This window comes from Penicillium samsonianum (assembly GCF_028829775.1).
Source record: "Penicillium samsonianum strain IBT 33392 chromosome Unknown utg000007l_segment0_segment0, whole genome shotgun sequence".
Taxonomy (NCBI): domain Eukaryota; kingdom Fungi; phylum Ascomycota; class Eurotiomycetes; order Eurotiales; family Aspergillaceae; genus Penicillium; species Penicillium samsonianum.
Window position 1 is genome coordinate 2,249,227 of NW_026643265.1, and position 24,671 is coordinate 2,273,897.

General features: G+C 49.7%; 11 protein-coding genes across 11 annotated transcripts; 7 read left to right on the forward strand and 4 right to left on the reverse strand.

Annotated features, from left to right (window-relative positions):
• Positions 1 to 18: 18 nt before the first annotated feature.
• On the reverse strand, positions 19 to 1,182 carry N7471_011713 (3' exoribonuclease family protein; the record flags this gene model as incomplete). The annotated part of the gene is made up of 1 exon (XM_057284432.1): positions 19 to 1,182. The coding sequence occupies one exon, from the start codon at positions 1,180 to 1,182 to the stop codon at positions 19 to 21; it is 1,164 nt and encodes a 387-aa protein (XP_057130698.1).
• A 1,324-nt stretch (positions 1,183 to 2,506) lies between these two features.
• N7471_011714 (putative metalloreductase transmembrane component) lies at positions 2,507 to 4,720 on the forward strand (the record flags this gene model as incomplete). Its single annotated transcript, XM_057284433.1, has 1 exon — positions 2,507 to 4,720. The coding sequence occupies one exon, from the start codon at positions 2,507 to 2,509 to the stop codon at positions 4,718 to 4,720; it is 2,214 nt and encodes a 737-aa protein (XP_057130699.1).
• A 249-nt stretch (positions 4,721 to 4,969) lies between these two features.
• Positions 4,970 to 6,025, reverse strand: N7471_011715 (GNAT family N-acetyltransferase; the record flags this gene model as incomplete). Its single annotated transcript, XM_057284434.1, has 1 exon — positions 4,970 to 6,025. One exon carries the CDS (start codon positions 6,023 to 6,025, stop codon positions 4,970 to 4,972), a length of 1,056 nt encoding a protein of 351 aa, XP_057130700.1.
• Positions 6,026 to 6,613: 588 nt separating this feature from the next.
• N7471_011716 (uncharacterized protein) lies at positions 6,614 to 7,568 on the forward strand (the record flags this gene model as incomplete). Its single annotated transcript, XM_057284435.1, has 2 exons — positions 6,614 to 6,679; positions 6,744 to 7,568. 2 exons carry the CDS (start codon positions 6,614 to 6,616, stop codon positions 7,566 to 7,568), a joined length of 891 nt encoding a protein of 296 aa, XP_057130701.1.
• A 1,078-nt stretch (positions 7,569 to 8,646) lies between these two features.
• N7471_011717 (C2HC5-type zinc finger protein) lies at positions 8,647 to 10,125 on the forward strand (the record flags this gene model as incomplete). The annotated part of the gene is made up of 1 exon (XM_057284436.1): positions 8,647 to 10,125. One exon carries the CDS (start codon positions 8,647 to 8,649, stop codon positions 10,123 to 10,125), a length of 1,479 nt encoding a protein of 492 aa, XP_057130702.1.
• Positions 10,126 to 11,024: 899 nt separating this feature from the next.
• N7471_011718 (cytochrome P450) lies at positions 11,025 to 12,764 on the forward strand (the record flags this gene model as incomplete). Its single annotated transcript, XM_057284437.1, has 3 exons — positions 11,025 to 11,102; positions 11,202 to 11,813; positions 11,877 to 12,764. 3 exons carry the CDS (start codon positions 11,025 to 11,027, stop codon positions 12,762 to 12,764), a joined length of 1,578 nt encoding a protein of 525 aa, XP_057130703.1.
• Positions 12,765 to 12,988: 224 nt separating this feature from the next.
• Positions 12,989 to 13,761, forward strand: N7471_011719 (Mpv17/PMP22 family protein; the record flags this gene model as incomplete). Its single annotated transcript, XM_057284438.1, has 3 exons — positions 12,989 to 13,084; positions 13,135 to 13,551; positions 13,609 to 13,761. 3 exons carry the CDS (start codon positions 12,989 to 12,991, stop codon positions 13,759 to 13,761), a joined length of 666 nt encoding a protein of 221 aa, XP_057130704.1.
• A 578-nt stretch (positions 13,762 to 14,339) lies between these two features.
• Positions 14,340 to 16,401, reverse strand: N7471_011720 (MDR family MFS transporter; the record flags this gene model as incomplete). The annotated part of the gene is made up of 4 exons (XM_057284439.1): positions 14,340 to 14,987; positions 15,056 to 15,482; positions 15,532 to 15,911; positions 15,970 to 16,401. The coding sequence occupies 4 exons, from the start codon at positions 16,399 to 16,401 to the stop codon at positions 14,340 to 14,342; spliced, it is 1,887 nt and encodes a 628-aa protein (XP_057130705.1).
• A 1,734-nt stretch (positions 16,402 to 18,135) lies between these two features.
• N7471_011721 (Aryl-alcohol dehydrogenase (AAD)) lies at positions 18,136 to 19,296 on the forward strand (the record flags this gene model as incomplete). Its single annotated transcript, XM_057284440.1, has 1 exon — positions 18,136 to 19,296. The coding sequence occupies one exon, from the start codon at positions 18,136 to 18,138 to the stop codon at positions 19,294 to 19,296; it is 1,161 nt and encodes a 386-aa protein (XP_057130706.1).
• A 636-nt stretch (positions 19,297 to 19,932) lies between these two features.
• glkA (glucokinase glkA) lies at positions 19,933 to 21,475 on the reverse strand (the record flags this gene model as incomplete). Its single annotated transcript, XM_057284441.1, has 2 exons — positions 19,933 to 21,237; positions 21,293 to 21,475. The coding sequence occupies 2 exons, from the start codon at positions 21,473 to 21,475 to the stop codon at positions 19,933 to 19,935; spliced, it is 1,488 nt and encodes a 495-aa protein (XP_057130707.1).
• A 1,972-nt stretch (positions 21,476 to 23,447) lies between these two features.
• Positions 23,448 to 24,386, forward strand: N7471_011723 (Mic19 family protein; the record flags this gene model as incomplete). The annotated part of the gene is made up of 3 exons (XM_057284442.1): positions 23,448 to 23,506; positions 23,716 to 23,773; positions 23,844 to 24,386. 3 exons carry the CDS (start codon positions 23,448 to 23,450, stop codon positions 24,384 to 24,386), a joined length of 660 nt encoding a protein of 219 aa, XP_057130708.1.
• Between the last annotated feature and the right edge of the window lie 285 nt (positions 24,387 to 24,671).

The following is a 24,671-nucleotide window of genomic DNA, read 5'->3' on the forward strand; positions in this document are numbered from 1 at the left end:
TATTGCATATCAATTTGATCAGCATTGATCCAGTATCCGCTTCATCTCATCCCATCTCTGAGCTGAAACATCCACAAGGTGCCGCAGATCATCACTATCCACAGCCCAACCACCGTGCTTCTCCATCTTCACAATGACCGTCTTCCCGTTTTCTTTATCAACAACAACAGAAGCCCGTTCTTGACTCAGCCCCTCCTCGTATCCATCCGGATCCGCAAGGATCCACCTTTGCTGCGCACCCTTCTTCTGCTTCTGGTCCTCAGCATCGGGAATGACAACCGCCCTCCAACCAGCAGCGGCATCGCCCTCGAAAGAGCAGAATGAGCTAGCAACGGGCAAACCACGCAGAGACAACTTTCGCGCATCAGCAACATCGTCCGAGCAAAGAATCGTCTCGTTATCGGCATCCCACCAAGCCTTGGGAAGCTTCGTGTCCCGAAGCGCAGCCAATACAGAGGCCCAGGCCGCGTCGAATGGGTTTCCAGCCAGAGAAATGATCATGACATCAATGTACAGCACCCAGAATGCCTTAATCTCCCGCTCAGGGCCCGCGCTCTCTTCTGTATCCACGTCCATCCCCTCGCCCGCATTGCGGAATTCTTCCGAGTCCAGATTCGGTGGCTGATACCAGATGCGCAAGTCGTCTGCTTGAACGAGACGGGTGGTGTGCAGGAGGGAAAGAATTTGGTGGGAAAGTGATTGAGCCAGCGCAGAAGGTGGTGCGCCGGGTGTAAAGCCTGGCGCGCAGCCAGTGCTGAGGGAAAGGTTGGGAACAAGTAGGCTCAGATCTTGGATGTGGCCTCGATCTTCCTCATCTTGGGACTCTGAGACTCCCGCGTCATTTGACTTGTCGAAACTTTGCTCTGATGAGGCCTGCAACACGCTCCAGGAAGCGATGTCCTTGGTGTGTAGGATCTCTGCGCGAACGCCGCAGACAGCAGCTGTGTCGCCGATTCGTACGACTCCGCTGCCGTTTGTGTGAGTTAGAGAGCCAGCATTGGCTGATGTGACGCGGAATTGTGAGGTGGCACGACCGTTCGCGCGGATTGAGGGCTGGTTGCTCGCTGGTGGAGGGGAAAGGTGCGCGAGAAGGTAGGCGTGAGGTTGAAGACGGGCGAATTGAGATGGTGGAAGGGATAATGAAGGAGGTGTCGGGTTACTGGGAGTAGTGGAGGACGCCATGACTAAATAGAATGTCTCTACTATTGTCAAATACTGATGTGGAAATGATCGAAGATGCAGAAAAAGCCGACGAGCATGAGATGGCAGAATAATTTCATATCGAAGGCGGTCGAAGCTGTCACTGATGCCCCAGGCACCAATTTGGGTATACAACACCGTCTCACAGACCTAGAGGAACTACCAAATTTCCTACGTACTCTTCATATTGGAAGGGATCAGATGACAAATTCCTGTATAACGGGGTGTCTAATATCCCAAGGTTGGATATGACACGACAGTTGTCTGCTGTATATCATGGGACGAGATCATTGCCGTTATGCAGGAACCGACGAACAACCTCAGCTCCAAAGTCGAAATGACTCTCTCAAAAACGTTGAAATGTTGGTTCGTCTGATTGCATAGGTAAGCATGGTACTGAATTTCCGGAATATGCCGTATATTACTTGTGGAGGTCTATCGTCAAGGGCAATACAGTTTACGGCACTACAGTTTACTACTGGTTGCTATTCGCTTCGGCTACTAAACTCCCATATACATATACTCCGCATGGATAGCTTCGTCGATCTCTTCGCTCTATAGCCTTTTCATAGAGTCACAGACGCTAACCCAGATACTCGAGCCTATTTATACATAGTTCATGTGCGACAACTCCCATGATTTCGGCCCTGGCACGACCAGCCGGAGATTTATGAACTACACCTGCATTATAGTTCAATTATAATTGGATGGGTATTTTCAACATAAATATTAATGAGAGAATGATAACCTGAGTGTTCTGCATCTTCCCCACCACGCTAATGCGGCTCGGTCACCCCAGTCACTCTGCTGCTAATATCACCGCCTGTGATTGGGCTTCAGAGCGCTAAACCGTCACACATCACTGGAATATCCCCCCGCATGCCTTCCGACCACTACCACTATGGCGAGACGCCTGTGCTCTCATCAATCGGTCTTTAATCGCCATATTTGATTGGTTCAATGTCTGACCAGCCACAATATTTCGTTGTTGGGCTTATTCTATCACATTGCCCAGACTGCAAGCTTGTGTGACTCCCCGCTTCCATTTTTCCATACATTTAGACGGAATTTCCCTCGAAATTTCCTTTTCCGCTTCTTGAATTTGATGACATCAATATTGATAGCACCAGTAAAGATATGAGCCCAGTCCGACTATAGTACATAGTACAAGAGAGGAAGCCTCTTGTACGCGGGTGATACCTAAAGGTAGGTTCTTCCCTGCAAGACACTATCTTGAGATGGATTTAACTTGAAGCAATTGCAGAAAAATATCACTGTCGAGTGCTGCCGACCAACCCACTGCAAAATGTTGAGCACTATTGCCAAGCGCATCAATGTTGCGATCACGGCATCCACGACTGCAGCCGAGGCGGCGGAGATGCAGCGAGACCCATGGTCAAAGTCAGCAAAATATGGGGTGGGATTTGTCTATTTCGCTGTCGTGCTGTTGATAATCACGACCTTTATCCGATGCTGGCATAAATGGGGCGACAAGATGCGGATTGCCCTCTACAAAGAAAACCGACCAGAGATATTTCGCGACGACTCGGTACCGGACGAGTACGAACTCCCGAGTGCAGGCACTGATGCTTCCAACGCCCATTTCTTTCCATCGCCGACCGCAGTCTCTCCACCTAAGAGGCACGAATCCATTCTTGCTAGGATAGTTCCCTTGAACAAGGCAATTGCCTTTACACGATGGATCTTCTATCGACCAGTTCCCGTCCTGAGGGTTGGGAAGATAGAGCTTGTTTTTCCATCTTTAGCGGTTACGGCGATTGTCTTGGTTGCATTTATCTTCGTCGCATTATACTGTTTTGTGCCACAGCCCTTATACTACTGGTCAATTGCGCTGGGGTCACCGCCGCTTGCTATTCGGGCAGGCATGCTCGCAGTAGCTATGATCCCCTGGATTGTTGCACTCAGCACCAAGGCAAACTTTATCACTATGATGACTGGTCTTGGTCCTGAGCGGCTGAATGGTCTGCACCGCTGGTCAGCCTATATCTGCCTCTTCCTCAGTTTGGTTCATATGGTCCCGTTCTACATCACTCCAATCTGGGAAGACGGCGCTTTGGTCAACTATAGAATGGGCATTCCACCGCACGCCTATGTGTATGGGACTGGAATTGCGGCGCTAGTTCCTCTGCTTGTGTTGTGTATTCATTCTCTTCCAATCTTTCGCAATTGGATGTATGAGCTTTTTGTCTTTGTTCATATCCCAGTCTCGTACATCTTTGTGGCGATGCTCTTCTGGCACACCAGGAACTACCTGTCATCATGGGCTTATCTTTTCACAACACTTGCCATTTGGGTCATCTCATATACCATCCGGCTGTTTTACTTGAACTGGACACACCCTTTGCGTTCGTCATTTTTGATCGGAGAAGAATCGGCCATAACCCTTCTTCCGCAAAATGCCGTCAAGGTCACCATTCCCACAAAGATGCGTTGGAGGCCCGGTCAGTATGTCTACCTCAGACTGCCAAGGATTTCTGTGATCCAGAGCCATCCTTTCACGATTGCCTCTCTTTGCAGCGACGACTTCCCATCTGCGTATGGTGAAAAGTATCGTGACATGACCCTGGTTTTCCGACCATTCCATGGTTTCACACGCGAGGTATTCCAGAAAGCCTTGGAACATGGCCCCTACAAAACGTACAGCGCATTTGTAGAAGGGCCTTACGGTGGTATGCAGCGCGAGATGGCTGCTTTCGACGACGTAATCTTCTTTGCCGGAGGAAGTGGTATTACCGCCATTGCAAGCCAACTGCTGGACCTCATCAAGAAGATTCGAGATGGCAAGGCTATCACCAAATCAGTCAAAGTTATTTGGGCACTCAAGAGCCCCGAGACGATGGAATGGTTCCAAGAAGAACTACGAATCTGCCGTGACTACGCACCTTCCAACATCGTGAGCTGTCATTTCTTCCTCACCGGAGTGAAGCAAGACGACCAAATTGGACGGGACATAGTACAGGAGAAGATCTATGGCATGCTCCAGGGCATCGATAAGCGAAACTCGGCTTATATCCGCGCTGAAGCTGCCGGCAACCCTGATATAGAAAAGGAATTACGCCGTGAGAATGAAGACGGTGTCGCTGCTCTTCCCAATGCGTACACGGCCACCCATGCATCCAATACCCGCCAATACTACCAGCCTGCCATGAACCTTCATGGCCCCGCTGCATCAACTGGTTATGGCAACCCAAACTTCGACTTCGGATTCGGCGCGCCTCAACCTGTGCCACAATGGCCATCACCAGCACCTGCACCACGATTTGCTTATTATCAGCCACGTGCACGCGATAACTGGCGGACTGATTACTTCCGTCCAAACATTACTCAGATGGTCAATGAGTTTTCCAAAACCTTTGGTCGCCGTGCGTGTGTTTTCGTCTGCGGTCCACCGAGCATGCGAGTTGAAGTCGCCAACACGGTAGCCAAACTGCAGATGCAGGTGATTATGGACTCGTCAAGAGATGAGATCTTTTTGCATGCCGAGAACTATAACATCTAATGTAGCGTTGCTGTCTTCTGTTGATTCGATACCCATGGCGTTGCAGTTAATGAATATTATGCCAGTTCTTCTAATGCTCAACTTCCGCACGTAGGACTGTATATCTTTATTTCTCATTTATCATATTCAAGTAAATTGTCATTATGCACGCAGCGGAAATTCAGCACACGCATTATTCTAAATCAGATGCATAAACAAATGCAATGGGTATCCAAGGTATATCAGAAAGCCGCACATGCAAAGCACATCTCACTCAACTCGAGGCTTGTGATTGTCGTCTTCAGCCTTGCGCTTGCGCGAGGGCGTATCCTGCCTTTCGAGGACTTGGGACTCGTTCAAAAGCTGTATTCCATGGTCATCTTCTTCGCCATCCTCCGCCTCCACCTTCTCCCAGTCCTCGTCTTCTACTTCACTGGGAGAAGTCGTAGTTTTGGCATTGCTTTCTGTCGGAGCATCTGTTTGATCTTTCTCATTCCAGTTCAAATCTAGTCGTACGATCTTCGCGCCCGACGGCTTCAGTCGCCGATAGTATTCGGCTACATCACCGTCAACCCTAAATCCACGCGCAATATACCAATTCAACCCCTCTTCGTTTGCTTCGTGGACATGTGCTGTAACAGAGCAGATGTTATAGTGCCTAACAAGCTCGGACACCCGGTATGAGTCCTTGCCCTTGCTGTCCGGGGGCGACGCAAAGAGAAGCGAATTCAATAGTGATGCTGCCACACCACGGTCCCGGTATGGCGAGAGAAGATGTAGAGTCTGAATGTAGAGATTTGTCGGACATCCATTCCCTTGTATTCGGTTGTCTTTGTTTGAGTCCTCTACCTGTCGGATTCTCTCTAGCCGACACCGAATGCCCCCAATGACCTTGTCCGTCCCGGCAGATGCGCCGGACCCCGGAGCTGCAGCAACAGGGTGGTCATGGTAAATGGCAACCCGCGAAAGAGAAGCGATCACCGGATCAGTTATGATAGCTGTGTAGAACGAGTTTGGGTAGCGGATGGGAAGGAGTAAGCCCGTGATCCGCGTCAAGGAAGGGATATGCGCAGTGTTGACTTTCTCGACTGTTATATGGGGGTGTGGAGTCGCCACACCAGCTGGAGTATCATGAGAATATGGGACAAAGATTTCTTCTTTCGAGCATTTCGGGCCAGACGTGTTTGCGACGGCTGATCGAGGCGGTTGGACTGGAGGGGGGTGGATGGGAGGCCGCGCAGGGTGACGATTGGTCGGGGGAGGAGAGAGCGAAGACGAAGAAGTCGCTGGCCTTGTCTGATTCTTTGCAAACAGCTGGTATGCCATTTTGGAACGGTTTTCATGGTTGTTCGTGAAAGAACAAGCAGAGAGGCACCTGGACAGCGAATGCGGAGATACGATAAGAGATAAGCACAGTGAACAACTTGCTCCAGCCTCATCCGTCTCTTCATCTCCCCGAGTGATATTTGATTTGCATGCAAATAGACACCTCAATAGGTCAGTGCCCTATTTGCTGTCGATGCCTGGTCTCTATTGTATGCGTCGATAGAAGACCTTCATTGATTACATTGTCTTCCCCTATTGTTGCTGGCTATTAATCCTACCTCGCCCCCCCATTATTGAAGCTCACTGACAATAGGCCTTACACTAGGCTATACAATTCAGGCCTCCCTATTGTCTTCTTTCTTCCTTATATTTCGGCTTCTATGTTTTGGACTTCTTCTCTTTTCTTCTCTCCTACATCCGTGCACCCATTGCGTCAACCCTGCATAGATTTCCAGTACATGGAGAACTAAGCCTCGGACCTAGCGGTTCGGAGCACTCACTGCCTGTGTCGCGGGCAGACACAGCCGTCGGTCAATCAGGACCGGACGAGAAATATTTGGCGCATCCATCTCCGGCCGCAATCCGAAAATGGCCGACTCCAACAGCAGCGGTGGTCGCAGGCCGACCTATCCTGCCGGAACGATCGCTAAAGTGGTATGATGGGCCTGAGCGAACTTCATGGGTTGTGCAATACGGGTTTTAATGACTTCTTGTCTAGGCTACCGACATCCTGAACGAAACATTCCAGAACATCATCCACGACCTTGTGGCCAAGGTTCACCGCGAAGAGAAGGTGGCGCGCATGCGGTCTGCGGTGGTTCTCGCCCGACAGAAGGCGGAGGAAGATGCAATCATGCCGGAGGAGGCACCCAGCAAGACCTCGACCGATACAAAGAGAGAAATTGTTCTCGACACCAAGAAGCTTGCGGGTATGCGCGTCGAGACGGATGCAGCCGTTTTCAACCGCGGAAAGGTCTTCCTCAAGGGCAATCCCATGAAAACCGTGAAGGAGCATGTGTGCCCAGATTGCCGCCTCCCCAGACTCATGTACCCGACCACCGGGGCTAATTCTTGCCCCCCTCCCGATCCTGACGCCGAGTACTGTACAAATGTACCCATGATCAACCAACCCGGCCATGACGTCCACGGCAAACTCTTTGCAGTCATGCCAAACCCCAAGAAAAAGAAGGGTGACCGAGACAGCACCATTCCTGAAATTCCAACCACCAAGTGTCCTATCTGTCCGCGCTACTTTGTCATGACTCGTCTCGCCCAACACCTTGAACGCTGCGTCTGCGGTGGTCGCACCGGCCGCAATAAGACTCCCACAGACAGTGGAGCTAGCAATGGCAATAGTCCCAGCTCATCAGCACCCAAGCGTCCTTACGCAGATGACGACGAAGAAAGTCCCAGCCCCACCAAGAAGAAGAAACTGAATGGACCCAAGAAGGGCTACACCACAAAGCCCGGTCCCAGTAAGCTCAAGCAATCATTCACGGTTGAGGACAACGACGACGACATCAAGAGCGAGAACGCCGACTAAGCTTCCATTTGTTTTCCCATACCCTTTTTTTCCTATCATGGTGTCCGCGGCGTTTGAGCTTTGTTTTGATGGGCTGGTTATGTCCCATGGCGTCTCTGGGTCTGGTTTGGTCTGGTCATGGTTTGACCTTTCCTTCGAATAAATCTGCATAGATGAATGATGACGAGGGGGATGGACTTTGTAGGATGTACATTACTTGATAACATGAAATACAACTTGCAGAGGCATGCAAGAAATATGCAACTGATTTGTGCTAATATCAATATTTACTTCGTTTCTTATTACTCTGAACTCAGTGGATGGCCAAAAAGTCCATGAGTTACATATACAGCATCACATTTATGCTGCAAATTGATCCCACTCCCAAAATACCTGGGCACCATCAATATCGTTATGATGCACAAGTGCCGGTTAGCTACAATAGACTGACCTGTCTTCGACGTGATTCTAGTCAAGATCATTTCTTTTAGGTAAATTTTGTTTCTTTTGTTTGATATTTCTAGCGGTCTCGAGCATTGGTAAGTTTGCTATTACTATCGGTACCCCCGTTTAACCTTGGAAACCATCCCAGGTTAGCTCGTCTGACCTTGCCCGTACCTATATGTAGGTGTATTCTCTTCCTCGGAATACATTTTTGTCTCTTCCAGTGCTACCTAGGTACGTGTAGTCATGTCATTGATTCGTGATTATGTGGCCTTTTCATTATTCGCTGTGATATATCCTGACTGTTATATGATAAACTAAGACGGGGAGGTTGCTTTCCTACGGAAGAAGCAATTTCTTATGTATCTATGGTCGAAGGAGGCCTCAAAGTAAACCACAATCTGCATTAAAAATTACTACACATGATCTTCAGCAATATAATCCTAGTGTCCGAGTTTGCGAAGGGAAATTCTATCCACTGACATTGGATGTGTGTTTATTGGTCCAAGAATACAGGTTGGAGTTGATTGGTGCTTTGGAGGCTTTGTGCCTTCCAAGGTTATGTAGGTGGTTTAGCCACCCCCGGGGCCGGGTGTGCGGGGATCCGCGGGCATTTCACCTGTCATTCACCAACCACACCTAAATATTTTGCAATATGGCTGATATTAGCGCATGGGCAGCTCCTCGTCTCTCCCAGATTCTCCCGCTGGATCCAGATTCACTTTCTCAGGTTATCGACTATGCCATTAGTCTCTCGAGGGAGGCATGCGCCGACTACCTCAAAAACCTCCTCGGCGACTCCCCGGCCGCCCTAGAATTCATCTCCTCGTTTAATGCACGCCGAGAACCCCAGCGACCACCTCAGAACCCTTCCACACAAAGCAGAGATGCATCGAGATCAAGTGGAGGAGCCAAGAAGGGCAAAAAGAAGGCTCCGCTGCACACCGTAGGCCCACCACGTCGACCCGACAACTACGGCGATGTAGGAGGTGGCTACAAGAAAGCCGATGAAGAAGACTATATGTCTTCTCGAAAACCAGCTGCTCCCACTCTTGCACCATCACCGCATGGGTCCTCGGCCTCGTCGCGCATTCCCTCCCCTGTACCCACATCATCCCCGAAGCCACCGCCATCTGCGAGTGGCCCTACGATCTCGGACATGTTACCAAATGTGCGATCAAAAGTGAGCAAGTCAACACGTCAAGGTGGAGGGGCGGGATCGTCTTCCAAGGCAAACCCAGCTCTCACAACCAACGACATCTCCGACCTCACCGCAGCTATCGCCGCGCTGGAGGTATCGACCAATCCGAGTCTGGGGGAGAGACGCAGCTGCACCTGCTATGGGTCAATACACCCAGTATTTGATCCGGCACCCAATTGCCTCAACTGCGGCAAAATTATCTGCTCACTCGAAGGTCTACAGCCGTGCTCATTCTGCGACACACCGCTCCTCTCCGCCGAAGAAGTGCAAGGTATGATTCGGGAACTACGGGCGGAGCGTGGACAAGAGAAGATGCGCGTACACAATGAAGGTGTTCATCATGAAGGGGGTCCTAGGCCTACTTCCGGGTCCGAACCTCCCAGCAACCTGGATGCCGCGAAAGCACACCGGGACAAGCTGCTCCAGTTCCAAGCACAAAATGCCCGCCGGACCAAGGTTGTCGACGAAACAGCAGATTTCGAGACTCCGAATGTCGCCTCAACCTTGTGGATGACACCCACACAACGAGCACTAGCGCTCAAGAAGCAGCAGCGCATTCAGCGCGAGATGGACGAGAAGGCTCGTCCTGAGTGGGAGAGGAAGAAGACTGTGATGAGTCTTGATATCAAAGGTGGCAAGGTCCGCCGAGTGTATCATTCCGCACCGGCAGAGTCAGCCCCAGAGGCCAGTGAGCCTGACCTTGTTGATGAAGGAGGTGCGGAGGACAGCCCGCGAGGACAACATGCTTTCAGCCGCAACCCCCTTCTCGCAGCTGGTGGTCTTATGCGACCTGTTTGGCGAGCCCCAGAGATAAAGCAGGCTGAAGCAGCGGAGCAAACTCAACGAAAACAGACTTGGCGCCGTGTGCAAGATGACAACGACGACAATGAGCAGTGGATTTTGGATGGAGGAATACATGGGCACACTACTTAAACATCATCTTACATGGATTTGACCTCGAGCACCAAAGCTTGAGCCTCAAAAAGTACCATTTCGGGCCATCTTCATGATTCCGAATCGGCCACCTCGGGAGGCACGTTATTGGGGTTATCACCAGCTTCAATGCCGATATCGATGTTGCAGGACAGCCTCGTGCGAAAGAAGGTGTTTACTCTGTATCCCTGACTGTGTTTGGCGCATTCCTCGGTCCAGAAAAGGACGGCTCCTCGGAACGGATATCTAATTACCCACGGTAATTCGGCTAATAACGGTGGTATTATTATCACACATCCCAGGAGAAACCGAGCCAATGGAGTCGATAGAGGGGAATATATGCTAGCAAGGGATGCTATGTATGACCGAATTATGAATGACGGCAGTCTGCCAAAAATAGAAAGGATAAATTCATATATGTTGCATTCCTACGTATGTAACGAGAATGAACCTCCATGATTATTACCAGGCCTCAGATTGAAATGTTCATTTCTTTGTCATTAGAGCCCAAAAAGCCACGGGAATCCCGGATCCCCACAAAAGTACTGGACATGAAGCGGGCTTCCCCGCGGATACCATAATGTCGATTGTGCGTGGATATTTAAGCATAACCAATCATCGGCGCAGCAAGGCATGTATGGATCATCACAAAACAACCGCCTATAACCGAATCAAACAAGACCCTATCTGTAGAAATTAGCAACTCTTAATTGGAGCTCCAGTCCCACCAGCGACGGCTGACCTATTTCGTTGTACGGAGCCGTCGTCATTGACCACCAAATTCGGTTGGGGGCGGGTATCGGCGGTATCTGGAGTATAAAGGAAGTTCGAGACATAATGATAAGTACCTAGGTAATGTGCTGAGCCAATCCAAGGTTTCTTCATGATCATCTCACAAAATGCTCGTTGAATCTGTGCTGGGGTGCTTTTCTCTACAGAGGGTTCTGGGAGGCTTGGTAGGGCTATTAGCCGTAGCGGTACGCATATCCTGTCCTTTTGATATTTTTTGATGCCCTTTGTCACCCATTTCCGAGAAATATCGTGTCCTAGAAGTAGGATAATCTAACTCACTTCAGACCCTCACCTACACCCTCTACAATCGCTTCATCCACCCCCTCCGCCGTATCAACGGCCCCTTCCTCGCATCTATCACACCCTGGGTCCAGCTCTACCATGGCCTGAAGGGTGACCGCCATCTCTGGCTACACAAGCTGCACAGTCAGTACGGGACACACGTGCGTGTCGCGCCTAATTTCGTCTCTGTCAACTCTGACCGTGGATTGCACGATATCTATGGACACGGGAAACGCCTTCAGAAGGCTAGTTTCTACAATGCTTTCCCCGCTATCAAGGGCGTGTATAACACGCACAACGCTATTGATAAAACCATGCATGGTCGCAAAAGGAGAGTGCTTAGCCAGGCTTTCTCAGAGAATGCTCTCAAGGGCATGGAGGATGTGATGCTCCTCCATGTGCGTCAGCTGTGTGCCGTACTAGCTGGGTATGATGGAGATTTCGAATCGCATGATCAGAAGGGCAACGTCAAGAACATGGGTGACTGGTTTAGTTATCTCTCGTACGATGTTATGGGCGAGCTCTGCTTCGGGAAGAGCTTCGACATGCTTGTTTCTGAGACTCTGAGATATAAAGTTGGGTTGGTGGATCGTGCTGCGAACAGGCACTATGTGGTGAGCATTTCTATTTTTTTTCTTTCTATTATTAAGGAACGCTTTTATCTGATTCAGTTATAGTGTGGACTTTGGATGCCCCTGGACACATGGGGTCTGGACCAGATATTCATCCGCAAGCTGACGCGCGACCGATGGAACTTCATTATGAATTCGCGTGTTGAAGCCAACGAGCGCGCTAAGGAACGTACCCAGATTGGTCGGGACGCCAAGAAGGACTTCTTTTATTACCTGTTGAACGCGAAGGACCCTGAGACCGGCAATGGACTCAGCACGCCCGAGCTTTGGGGCGAGTCAAACGTCCTCATGATTGCGGGCAGCGACACAACCTCGACTACACTGGCAGCCACACTCTTCTACCTAGTTCGGAGACCAGATGCACTGGCCAAGCTGTGCGCCGAGGTGCGCGGCGCCTTCAACGAAGTCGAAGAGATCATTACCAGCAGCCCGCTCGGCGAACTGGTGTATCTCAAAGCATGCATCGACGAGGCGTTGCGTCTGTGCCCAGCCGTGCCCGGTGCGATTCCCCGCGAAGTGATGCAAGGTGGCGCCGTAGTCGACGGCGTCTTCTTACCGGCCGGCACAGACTGCGGCACACCAACATACTCCATCCACCGTCAAGAGCGATACTACCGGGAACCAGGGACCTTTATGCCAGAGCGCTGGATTGAGAACGCCACCTGCACGGCCTCTGGAATGTCCTGGCAGACCACTAAGGAGAGCATTGAGACTGCGCGGCATGCATTTTGTCCGTTTAGCATTGGGCCCCGTGGATGCATTGGCAAGAGCATGGCTTTTATGGAGATGCGGCTGACACTGGCGCGGCTGGTGTTCCTCTTTGACATGTCATTGGCGGATCGTCAAGGCGAAGACGCGGGGGGCCACCTGGCGCTGACGGATCATTTCACCTCCGCGAAGAACGGACCGAATGTTGTATTCCGACGGAGATAATTTAGTAAATTACGTTATTTTGGGCAATTTATCATTCTAAAAGCGGTGCAGAAGATGTAAAAAGTTGAAACATAAAAATTGTCGCTTAATCTCTCAGCCTTATCGCCCCCTACCTCTCAACTTCTCAGGACACGGTTGCGCGCTTGGCAAGCCTTCGAGCTTTTTATTTGTGTACATTTGAACATTGATATTTACATGGATCTGCTCGAAAGGGCTTCTTCATTATGACCTCGGCCCTGATTGTGACATTCGTGCAGGCGACGATTTTGAATGCCATCTCCAACGTCCTCGCGCAGCTGATTGACCAGCGCAACAACAAAGTAAGAACTTCTACGTTCTATGCTCAAACATGACATTAACAGAATCTTAGGCTCCATTCACTCTAAACACATTGGCTCTCCTCCAATTTCTGGGCTATGGCATCTTAATCGTGGCCCCCAATTTCTACTGGCAACGCGCCCTGGAAGCGCGTTATCCAGGGTTTCCTACGCGTGCCGAAGTCTCAAATGCATTCAGTGTTCGATCCTTGAAATCTATGTTCTCTCCCCGCGCATGGCTTTCCCTCTTTTCGAGATCTCGCGAGGATGATTCGCTCCCCAGCCACAAGGAGAAAGAAAAGCATGTCCGATGGGCCCCGCGAGCGCAGACATCCGGGCTGCGTAGCTTCGTCATGAAATTCTTCTTTGATCAGACGGCTGCCTCAATTGTAAACCTCGTGCTGTTTGTGGTTATCATCAATCTGCTGAAGGGAGAGACTCTGACGAAGTCATGGGAGTTGGTTATTTTGGTAAGTTGCTCTGCTGTTGAGCAATAGCGTTGAGTACGCAGATGCTGACTTTTGTAGGATTTCCGGCCTCTTATGAGTGCCCGTCTAAAGTATCGGCCTATTGTTTCAGTCTTGATGTACACAGTCATTCCTGTAGATCGACGAGTGGTCTTTGGAAGTGCATGTGGGGTGATCTGGGGTGTGTATTTGAGTCTATATGCTGGGGTTTAGGTATTGTCTGTCATTCTGCTTCTTTTGTGATACTTCAGCGTTGTATTATCAAAGCAATTGGTACACTAATATGTCAAACGGGTTTCCCCCTGAAGGCCAAATAAAATAGTTATCTAAAACCCGGTTCAATGTCAAAAGACTGAAGAAAACGTTCATTTTACTGTTGCCGGTATCAAAATATATACTAGATCTACCATAAACCTTCCTGCTGCTGACCTTATATCTATACAACCCGGTAGACCTTCCATGGTTCCTTCCAAGTTGGAATCAAGTTTTATATGCATCTGCTCTCCAGTCTAGACATCTCCATTGAGATGGGGACATGCGTCTATTTTAATCGAGAAATAACAAAGGATTCATGCGAAACATAGATTCCATCACATAAAGCAAAGATATTGATTGGGCTTTTTATCCGACATTAATATACGCATGAATTATCATAAACAGTAGAAAGGTAAGGGCACATGGCCCAGTACAATATTCCGTAGACCATCCCACAAGTAACAGAGCCAAAATAATAGAAGGGAACGGAAATTAAGAATGTGCACGAAAAGACTTGCCCCGTCCGAACTTGAGCCTCAAACAGGGGCCACCTCGACCTTCTTGCCCTTGACAGACAACCACTCAACGAAGATGGGCCCAACGAGCGACAATGCGCCCATGGCGACAGCAACGTAGAATGTCTGCACAATAGCGGCATTATAGGCAATTAGGACACGGTGCAGGGCATCACCACTGGCAACAGTTCGGAGCATAGTAGCGCCAACAGAGACGATCTTCGCAGCGTCCTGGTCAGGCGCATACTGAGCCAAGTTCCGGTGGAGCTGGTTCTGGAACACATTCTGCCCGACGGAGACAAAAATAGCGCCACCAAGAGTCTGGGCGAACATGACGATAGCTGTGCCACTGGGTATGTCTTCGACCTTCAGGGCAGTTTGAGCGACGATCATGGGCTGCTGCATGCCCAGACCCAGACCGATACCAAAGATTGCCTGGTATCCAATCCACTTAGAGTGGTTTGAGTCTGTCTCTAGGGTCGTCAGGAGTCCTGCGCCGATGGTCATGATGACGGCCGAGGCGATCATGAAGGGAGTATAGTATCCGCAGGCGGTGACGAGGCCACCAGCCAGAATAGAGATAACCACAACTGCGATGATCATGGGCAGGTTCATGATTCCGGATTTCAAGGCGGTTGCACCCTTAATCGATTGGAACCAGATAGGGAGCTAAGAGTGTTAGGGCTTTGATTGGGACGAGTAGGAAGTGGGAATAAAGAAACGGAAAGAGGGCTCACATAAAATGTCAATACGAAGAAGGCAGCACCAAGAGCAAGGGCATACCATGCCGAGCCCCAAACGTTACGGTTCTTGATCAGGCGCGGCGGGACGGTAGCGCGGTCCCCGGCCCAGATCTCGACGCCGATGAAGATGAGACCGAGGACGCCAAAGACCACAAATAGGCCGATAATGCGTCCGCTGCCCCATGCATACTTGGTGCCACCCCATTGCAGCGCGAGCAACAAGCTGATGATAGAGGGCAGGAAAAAGAGGGAACCGATCAGGTCCAGCTCCTTGATCTGTTCCTTCAAGGTGTTCTTCTTCATGATGGCTTTAGGCGTTTGGAAGAAAAACAGCACGAAGAGGAAAGTCACTGCTCCGATAGGCAAGTTGATATAGAAACACCAACGCCAAGTGAGGTGGTCGGTGAATGCGCCTCCCATACTGTCAGAAGTTAGCATAATTCGGCAATCAAGAAACAGGAGCAACATACAGAGGACCGGCTACATTAGCAATGCCAAACATCGCTCCAATGAGACTCGTATACATAGGTCGCTTGACCAGGGGTACACTCTTGCTGATGATGAGGATAGAGCCCGAGAAAAGACCAGCTGCTCCGAGTCCGGCAATTGCTCGGCCGCAGATAAGTCCGACCGAGGTGGGAGTGACAGCGCAGACGAGCGAACCAATCTCGAAAATGAAGAGCGCGCTGAGATATATCCACTTGATCGAGTAGAATGTGTAGAGTTTGCCGAACATCAGGGACACGGCACATGTTGTCAGGAGATATGAACTTCCATACCAGCCGACGTCTTCGAGTGAGTTGAATTGATCGGTGATCTTGGGAATTGCTGTTGCAATAATTGTGTTGTCCTGGACATTGGTGTTAGTTGGATGTAATCATCAAGTAAAGCAACCTGGCAGTGCATACCAATGCCACGCAGAACACGCATAGACAGAGAGCAATGCTGATCAAAGTCAATCTCCATGCGCTTGGATATTCTTCCTCATCCTCCGGCGTTTCGGCGTCACCGTCCTCTTTTTTCTCTTCTTGTGTTGGCTGCTTGTCCAATGGTTCCTTGGGGACCAGTTCCCTGTTGGAGTCGTTGTGAACAGGCGTTGGAGTGTCACGGCTCGCAAGTTCTTTCTCGGTGTCATCATTGGGAGTCGAATTTCTCATCAAAGGCTCATCTACTAGAGTGCTCTCTTTTTCACTGGAGGGCTTTGAAGTCTGACCTCCAGACTGGGAAAGGGTGTCATCATTGGGTGCCACATTTTTGTGCTCAGTGTTGTGCTCAGTGTTTTCTCCGGTTACATCTGCCTCTTTGCGAAATTTGGCTTTGAAGCCATCGAGGAACCCCATGATGAGCGAAAGAAAAAAACAGCAGTATTAAAATAAGCAAAAAAAGCCGGTAATGAGATTTAACGAAAGTTGGGACGAATAAACAGAAAGAGGAAAATAGAGAGATTTAAAAGGAAACAGGGAAAATAAGCCAAGATTGACATTGGAAACACAGCCAGTTCGTACAGGTCTCATCAGAAACCTTGCCTATGAATTTCTTGGGAAGGGGAAAAGGGCCAATCCAGGCTGCACAGAACCCTGCGATCGTATTTCAAGAGTCCATGTGGTACATGGAATCCTCCGCCGAGCTGCATACCCTGCAGATTTTTTTCTTTTGCAGTTAGGCAGCATGGTCTAGTTCTCATGGAATGAACTAGTCTATTAGTTCGTCAATAGCAACAATTGGCGGTTATGCAACTATAATTAGTCGCAGTAGTCCCGAAAATCATGAGTCATCAGAAAGGACAACAAGTTTGTTCTCATCCGACAGGATCTGAGTCAAAATGCGCGCTTGAACGCAGAGGAAATCTCGAGTTCGGGTTGCCCAGGCGGGGCTGCAGTCAGGAGAATGCAAGGATCAGGGTGGTCTATTAGTCAATTGTTGCATGAACTTATGTACAAGATTTTGGTTGCGGTTGCTCGCCAATCAGCGATCAGGGGATGTGAATAGTACATTGCCCCTTGCTCAGGCATCCAACAGAGAGAAACATCGTTCCTGCAATGGATTACGAGTACACCGCTGTTGATAAAACAAGGGGAAAATGATAAACATGAGGTCCGACCGAACAAGTCAGATGGAAATGGAGAGAGGGGCTCAGGGTTTATAATCTAATAAACAAAGTGTTCCGTCTAATTCTTGCGGAGTTTACAATGTCGTAAAAGGCTCTAGTGATCGACAGCGGAAGCTGACATGGCGCTAACGGGATGGGGATTAGTGCGACTTGGGAACCATGGAAGCAACTCGGAGATTGGGGTTAAGCTTGTCCTTGTTCTCACCTTCCAAGGTTGTGCTATGCTTCATGGTTCGGTGATTATTCTTCATATCGTCATACTCGCCTTTATGAGAGCATAAAATGATCAACAGAGGTCACAGGGTACCTCTTTCACTCGTAGGGGCAAGTGTTTCAAATGTCTATTGCATGTCCCGAGTACAGCATTAGCATGGTCTCAGCTGATCTATACTGGCACTCCTATGATGAGTGCTCAATGACATCCGTCAGTGAATATATAGCTATCTTAAAATTATGGGTTGAGTCTTTGTATTTGGAAATAGAGCAAGTTATTATTACTAACATTCAGGAACTCAGAATCCCCAAAGATTTCAGGAAACACCATACCTGTCCACGGGGAGAAGCAGTGTTACGTGTACCCATACACGGCAGACTACAAGATGTACACATGTGGTGTAGTACAACATACAGTATTGGCATCATAGAGCTTAATCATCGGCTATAACTACCTACTTATCTGGTGTCTATGTAGGAAGGCGAGCAGGAAGATGCCCAGGAAGACTCTACAACATAGATATTAGGAACGGAGATATAATTACGAGGGAGTTTTAATTCCGATTACTAAGGTTAATGGATGCAATGCGCTGACAGAACTAGCCGTTACCACCGAGATATTAACTCCGGGCTTCATCTATAACGAAGTAAGAAGCCCACGTATAAAAAGGCACCTCAACTGACCAGAATACTTCAGTCCACCACCATCAATCTACATAACAACAAACAAACACACTACACCAACTATACAATGAACGAAATCTTCAAAGCTGCCCCAGAGCCGGCCACCCCTCTGGGCCGGTACCGGGTCCTCTCCTCAACAGCAGGAGTCCGCGTCTCCCCCCTCCAGCTCGGCGCAATGTCCATCGGCGACGCCTGGAGTGGATTCATGGGCAGCATGAGCAAAGAGCAATCCTTTGCACTGCTCGACGCCTTCGTCGCCGCCGGCGGCAACTTTATCGACACAGCAAACAACTACCAGAACGAGCAATCCGAGGCCTGGCTCGGCGAATGGATGGCCGCACGTAACAACCGTGACCAGATCGTGCTAGCCACCAAGTTTACAACCGACTACCGGACCTACGCAGTCGGGAAGGGCAACGCCCCCAACGCCTGCGGGAACCACAAGCGCAGCATGATCCTTAGCGTCCGCGACTCTCTCCGCAAACTCCAAACCGACTTCATCGACGTCCTCTACCTCCACTGGTGGGACCACACCACCTCCATCGAGGAAATCATGGACTCCCTCCACATCCTCGTCGAGCAGGGAAAGGTCATGTACCTCGGGATCTCGGATTCGCCCGCGTGGGTCGTTTCCGCGGCGAACACGTATGCGCGCGCACACGGCAAAACGCCTTTCTCCATCTACCAGGGACGGTGGAACGTGATGCGTCGCGACTTCGAGCGCGATATCCTGCCTATGGCGCGGCATTTCGGGATGGCGCTTGCGCCGTGGGATGTGCTTGGTAGTGGCCATTTCCAGACTGCTAAGCAGCTCGAGGAGCGGAAGAAGACGGGTGAGGGTCTGCGCAGTATGATGGGTGGTGAGCAGACGGAAGAGGAGAGGCGTATCACTGAGGCGTTGGCCACTGTTGCTGCTGAGCATGGGATTGAGTCGGTTACTACTATTGCGTTGGCTTATGTGCTCTGCAAGGCGCCGAATGTGTTCCCGCTTGTTGGAGGCCGCAAGATTGAGCATCTGCATGATAATATCCAAGCTTTGTCGATTCGGCTTACGGATAAGCAGATCGAGTTTTTGGAGGCCGCGGCTACTTTTGACATTGGGTTCCCCGGTAACTTCATTGGGATTGATCCCGGTGTCAGTGGCAAGGCGGCCTTGCTGATGGGCACGGCTGGTCATATCGATTTTGTACAGGCACCTCGGGCTATTGGGTATGAGCCTGGTAATTAGAGGACTTTGATGTGCTTCAGAAGTATATAATGTCAATAAGACTGATATAAATATTATTCAATTTATCCGCCTTGGTGTACATCTACTTGAAGAGATTCATTAAAAAGCAATGGAATTGTGAGATAAGAAATAGACAAGAAATGAATATGACAATGGGCGTAGAAGCCAGTTCAATGCAATGTACTGGTATCGCATGCCGTTCCACGCCGGGAAGGCCTCAAAGGAAGACGTCTCTGCGACTCCATAGTGAAATCCAGGCCCCAGTATAATGTGATATCGTTATGGGAAGTAGATGGAATGGGGCGTGGTAATTGCAGATGCCCGCCCCCGCAGGTAGGAAACACGTGCGGGTTGGCAAGTTGACCATCAAGATCTGAATCTTGATTTCAGCTGACAGTGTTGCTATGGGTTTGGACGAGCGAAAGATGAGGGAATTTGGGTTGGGTATTTGTTTTCGGGTGGTAACCGATTGTGGCAGGCCTGAGATTTTGAGTAACATCAAGGAGGTGGACCAAGCCAGCTTTCAACTTCGCTGGGGATAGATAGGAGGATGGCCGCTGTAAAGGTCATGAAAAATGAAGAGCTCCGACCAACAAAAGACATAAACGAAGGCAACCATAGGATAGTCCAAGTCATTTATTTCTCGTGGGGAATTTCGAGGCGATCGATCTTGCTAGCGACGAGCGCAATCAGAGCTGCGCCAACACCGCTGCCATCCTTGGAAATTCCAATGCGGATCTTCTTGTCGCCTGCAACTCCAACTTCGGGAACTTCGCGCAAAGCCTCACGCATATACCCTTCAAAATTGGGGTAGAATTCAACGAGACTGCCATCGACACCGATGTCGATGATATCATCAGTCTCAAGCTTATTGGTGTGCACGAGAATGGCAGCCAACGGAACAGCGCTCAGGCGAGCGGCACGTTTTCCAATGGCGTGAACGATGATTTTCACAGCCTGGCACTCTTCAAGGCTGGGGTTCTCAATCTCGAGGTGATCCTTCAATGCGGTCTTCACATCCACTAAGTCCTTGCTGCTATCAGCTTCGACTGAACTCAGCATACTGGTGTCAAGACCCCATTGACGGAAGAGCATAGATCCTTCAGGAAGGACGACCTTGGAGTTCTTATTGGCCTTGAACAGTCCTAGGTCGGTGCTGCGGTGAAGAGACAGGAGCGCACGGCGCAGAATTTCGCCCAAGAACATGCCGGAAACACGCTTCTCGAACATCTGCACACCGGGGTTGTTGCTGTCGGCATCGAGCTCATCATCGAACACCGTGGTAGGGAGCACGCTCATGTGGTTATCGAAGCTACCCCACTCAGCGTTGATAATCATCTCGCCTGTGGAGTCTTCAAAGTGGGCATCCTTCATCTGCTGGAGCTTGGTGATGTTCTTGGTCTTCTCCACGTAAGCACCGTTGGTACCGGTTCCGAAAATAGCACCGAGGAAAGTGCCAGTCTCGCCTGGCGAGGTGTATGAGCGGGCCATGAGAGTACCGACGGTGTCGTTCACTAGTGCGGCCACGCGCACGGGCAGGTCCAAATCATCAATGGCGGACTGAAGCAGCGCGCAAACATCGTGGCCAACCGCATCGGGGATGTTAAAGCCCTTGGTCCAGCGGATCAGTGTTCCGCGGTTGATACCGCACTGGCGCACGGGGAAACTGAAGGTAAAGCCCAGATCGAACAGATCCTCTTCGTTGTTACCCTCCTGTCGGCGGAGCTGGTGGGCCTCGAAGTGTTCGTTGTGGTGAATGCGAAGGAATGCCTCGATTTGACGGGCCAAGAAGAGGAAGAGATCCCTAGATGTGCCAGAGGCCATCAATTCCCGAGGAATTAGGATCTTGGATTGGGTGAGGGAGAAGGTAGTATCGCCGTGCAGGAGGACCGAGCACACACGGAAGTTAGTGCCACCGAGATCGACAGCCAAGTAAAGGCCCTATAACAAGGAGAATCAGCGCGCAATTCCCGTTGTAAATACTTCGCCTTCATACCTTTTCTGTGCCATTTGGCACCGCAGTCACGAAGGTAGGAATTTGGCTCAAGGTGGTACCCTCTTTGGTCAAGCCCTCGTTGGACTGCTTGATGTACTCGGCAACCCCGCGCTGCACTTTCTCAGCGGGGTAGTCGAAGTCACGCGCAATGCGCGTAGCTTGGTCCAAGAGTGAAGAAGACATGGTGTAACAAGAAATGAGAATGGCCGGTTGAGTAGAGTGTTAAGATACCGGCTAATGGAGAAAAGAGTGGAAAAGAGTGGAAAAGAGTGGGAAAGAGTAGGGGAAGAGTAGGGGAAGAAAAAGGTAAGAAGAAAGGCGGGAGAGTGAAGAAATAAGACACGAAACAGAACATCAAGGTGGGATGACGGAGGGGGGTATCCATGAGGTCAGTCCGGTACCTTGGCAGTACATTTCCCCCGTAAAAATTGCCACTGTTAATAAAGTATATACGATGTACTATTAGGGTATTTGGGGAATTGCCGGGTTCACCGGAGAGAAATGTTACTTTATTTTATATTGTACGCCTTCAATTTCATTCTTTGAACTATAGGGAAATCAACAAACATTCAACGTTTTGAGTCTTCTACAGAGGGGTATCTATGACCGAAAGCAGCCTCTACATTTGGGCATTCGTAACTTGGATTTTCTTTTTTCCATGACGTTATGAACAGAGACAATTTAAATTTTGGCAGACTTAGACAGTGTGGGGAGGCGATATTACTGGTCAATCCTTTTTAGCTGCATATTTCCCCCGACTTCACCGGTGAGCGACACAGGCTAAGACCGGGGCAGGGGACGGGAATATGCAAATGCCACATCGGGGGATAACCCTATAGTATTTCGCGCATCGGACCAATGTGTTTTCCCGCATATGCTGATTTGTGTGATTTGAAAGTGATATTTATGTTGCGCTTATACACAGATGTACAACATAACTATGTATGTACCTACTGTACATGCTGTAGTACATCATAGAGACATAGAGGCGATCGGGATAGATCGGCCCCATCCCGGCATACTCGGCCCCAGAGCCAACAGAATGGTCAAATGCCCCGAATGCACGGAATCCCGAGTGTGGATGTCTGGAACCCCATGGAGATGATGAGACATGTGGCTTTTCTCTTATTAATACATAATTAGTTCCACGGTAATTCTTCTTCCTTTCCTTTCTAGTCATACAAGTTCTACGTAAGATTCGCCTGCCTCTTGACATCGAAATTCCCTGCTCGTCATAAGTCCATTCCATTCAAGTTCCCATATATCAATCACTTCTAGGGAAGTTCAATTGGTTTGTATGTAGAGCTAAGTACTATGGCAGATATTCGAAAGTAGTCCTGGAGGGTTGGCCTTTTTGTACATGTGAACCCCAATTTAGTTGGGTATACATTAGGGTTATCAAGCTTTTTGATTGATGGATTTAGCACATACCATGGTCTCTACCTTGCTTGCTTGGAGACTATGCAGAACTAGCGTAGTACGTAGTCAATCTTATTGTTTGTTTAAACGGCACATTCTCTCATACAATGCTTTTTCTTTCTCGTATGATACATATGAACTTGCCTTTTCCTACCGGAAGCGCCATGATAATTGCTCAAATGTCTATACAGCAATAGACTTTGCAGAGACCAAGTACATAGCGTTTGGTTTACCATCACATAGCATTTGGGAGGTGGAAATCATGTCATACTTATATAGGTAACCCTTTAGCTATGACAACCTCACCAATAAACTCACCAGTTAAATATTCAAGAATTAACTAAGCCTAGACCGAGGCTCTTTTCAAGTCCTCCAGATGTCCCAAGTATTGCTGTTTGGCTCCGTCATATTTCTCTTGTTCAATACGTCATGTTGTAACCTGCATTGGCATTTGAAGTTGTTGGCACTGAGTCGTTCACTATCTGTGGTTTAGTCTATTGCTGTTAAAGAAAGCCGTAATATCGCTCGGATATCATATTAATGTACTCCGTAAATCCGTCCATAGTTGACAGTATATGCATGGTAAGACCAACCGACAACTGGCGCCCCGGGCCGAGGATGACTAACATGGTCTCACGTGACCTCCAACATCCTCCGAACTGAACGGGTTGTGAGCGGGCATCTCGAACCATCACTGTCTTTCTATCTTAACAGGACTCGTCCTTTTTGCCGAAAAATGGGTGCTGGAAACTCTAAGCCTGAGGCTTCAGCTGGCTCACAACATGTGTTCTCCAGGTATTTGCTCTCCGACCTCGATTTCAGCTTCCGCGGCATTTGGTGCTTGACGGCGGAGAGAACGGGAACTACCTTCCAATTGGCGCCAATTGGGAAGGGCAGATGGTTCCCGCAGATCTAAAGGAGCTCTAAAGATGCCATCACCATTTGCGACACCGCGGAGCTCATCCAAAGAATCCTACAGCCGACGCTAACCTAACCATGCACAGCAACTCTCCCGTTCAATTCTCCTCAAATCTAGTCGATGCACTCCAATCGAACTCAGAGGTGAGCACAACAAAGCTATAAGCAAATCCCCAGCTCAATTCAAAAATCTCACAATCCACCAATCAAACAGACCGACTCCACCCGCGCCAAAGCCCTGGAATTGGAGATCCAAAACCGCGTCGCACAGGAACTGAAACGCCTCCACGAACGCGAGCGGCAAACCCTCGCCGAGATCGAGAAGCGCATCTCCGAGTCCAAAGACACCACCTCCCTGCCCATCACAGCAGCGACCGCGCCCCTCGCCCCCTTCACCTCGGGCTACCCAGCCGGCTCACTGAACCTGGACGCACCGCGGATCCCCTTCGCCGGCCGCCACCACGACCCCGTGCCTACAGTCGCCGCACCGCAGGAGGTCGCTGCCGCTGCACAGCCCGTCAAGCGCAATGTCTCGCGCGACTCTGTAGCTGCTGAGATCGAGCAGCTGCGGAGTAAGCTCGATGGGCGGAGGAAGCTTGTGGAGCTCGATGATGGAGTTGCCAAGGCCCGCTCGGATGTTACTAGCTGCTTGCAGTTGAATGATCGCCGGCCATTGAACTGCTGGGAGGAGGTTGATGCTTTCAAGCGTGAGGTTGCGCGTATGGAGGCTGCTTTCGTGGATCGCATTGTGGGTTAGATTTGTGGGGTCGGGAATACAGCGGCTTGATATGAAGTCTCTACGTTTTATGGGACCTGATTTTGGGCTGGGATCTGCTGTACTGTATGTATAGAACGTGCATTTTTCTTTGTTCCATTTGTTTTCATCTCAATAGGATAAAGTTAATCCATGAATGACAATGGATCTTTGTCGGTTAACCTTGGGAGACTATTCTTCTGCTAGTAAAAAATATATACTAAGCATCAAGTGACTGGGGCAGAAGACGGTGTTTAAACCACAATTGGGCAACTCCACAGCTGGGCA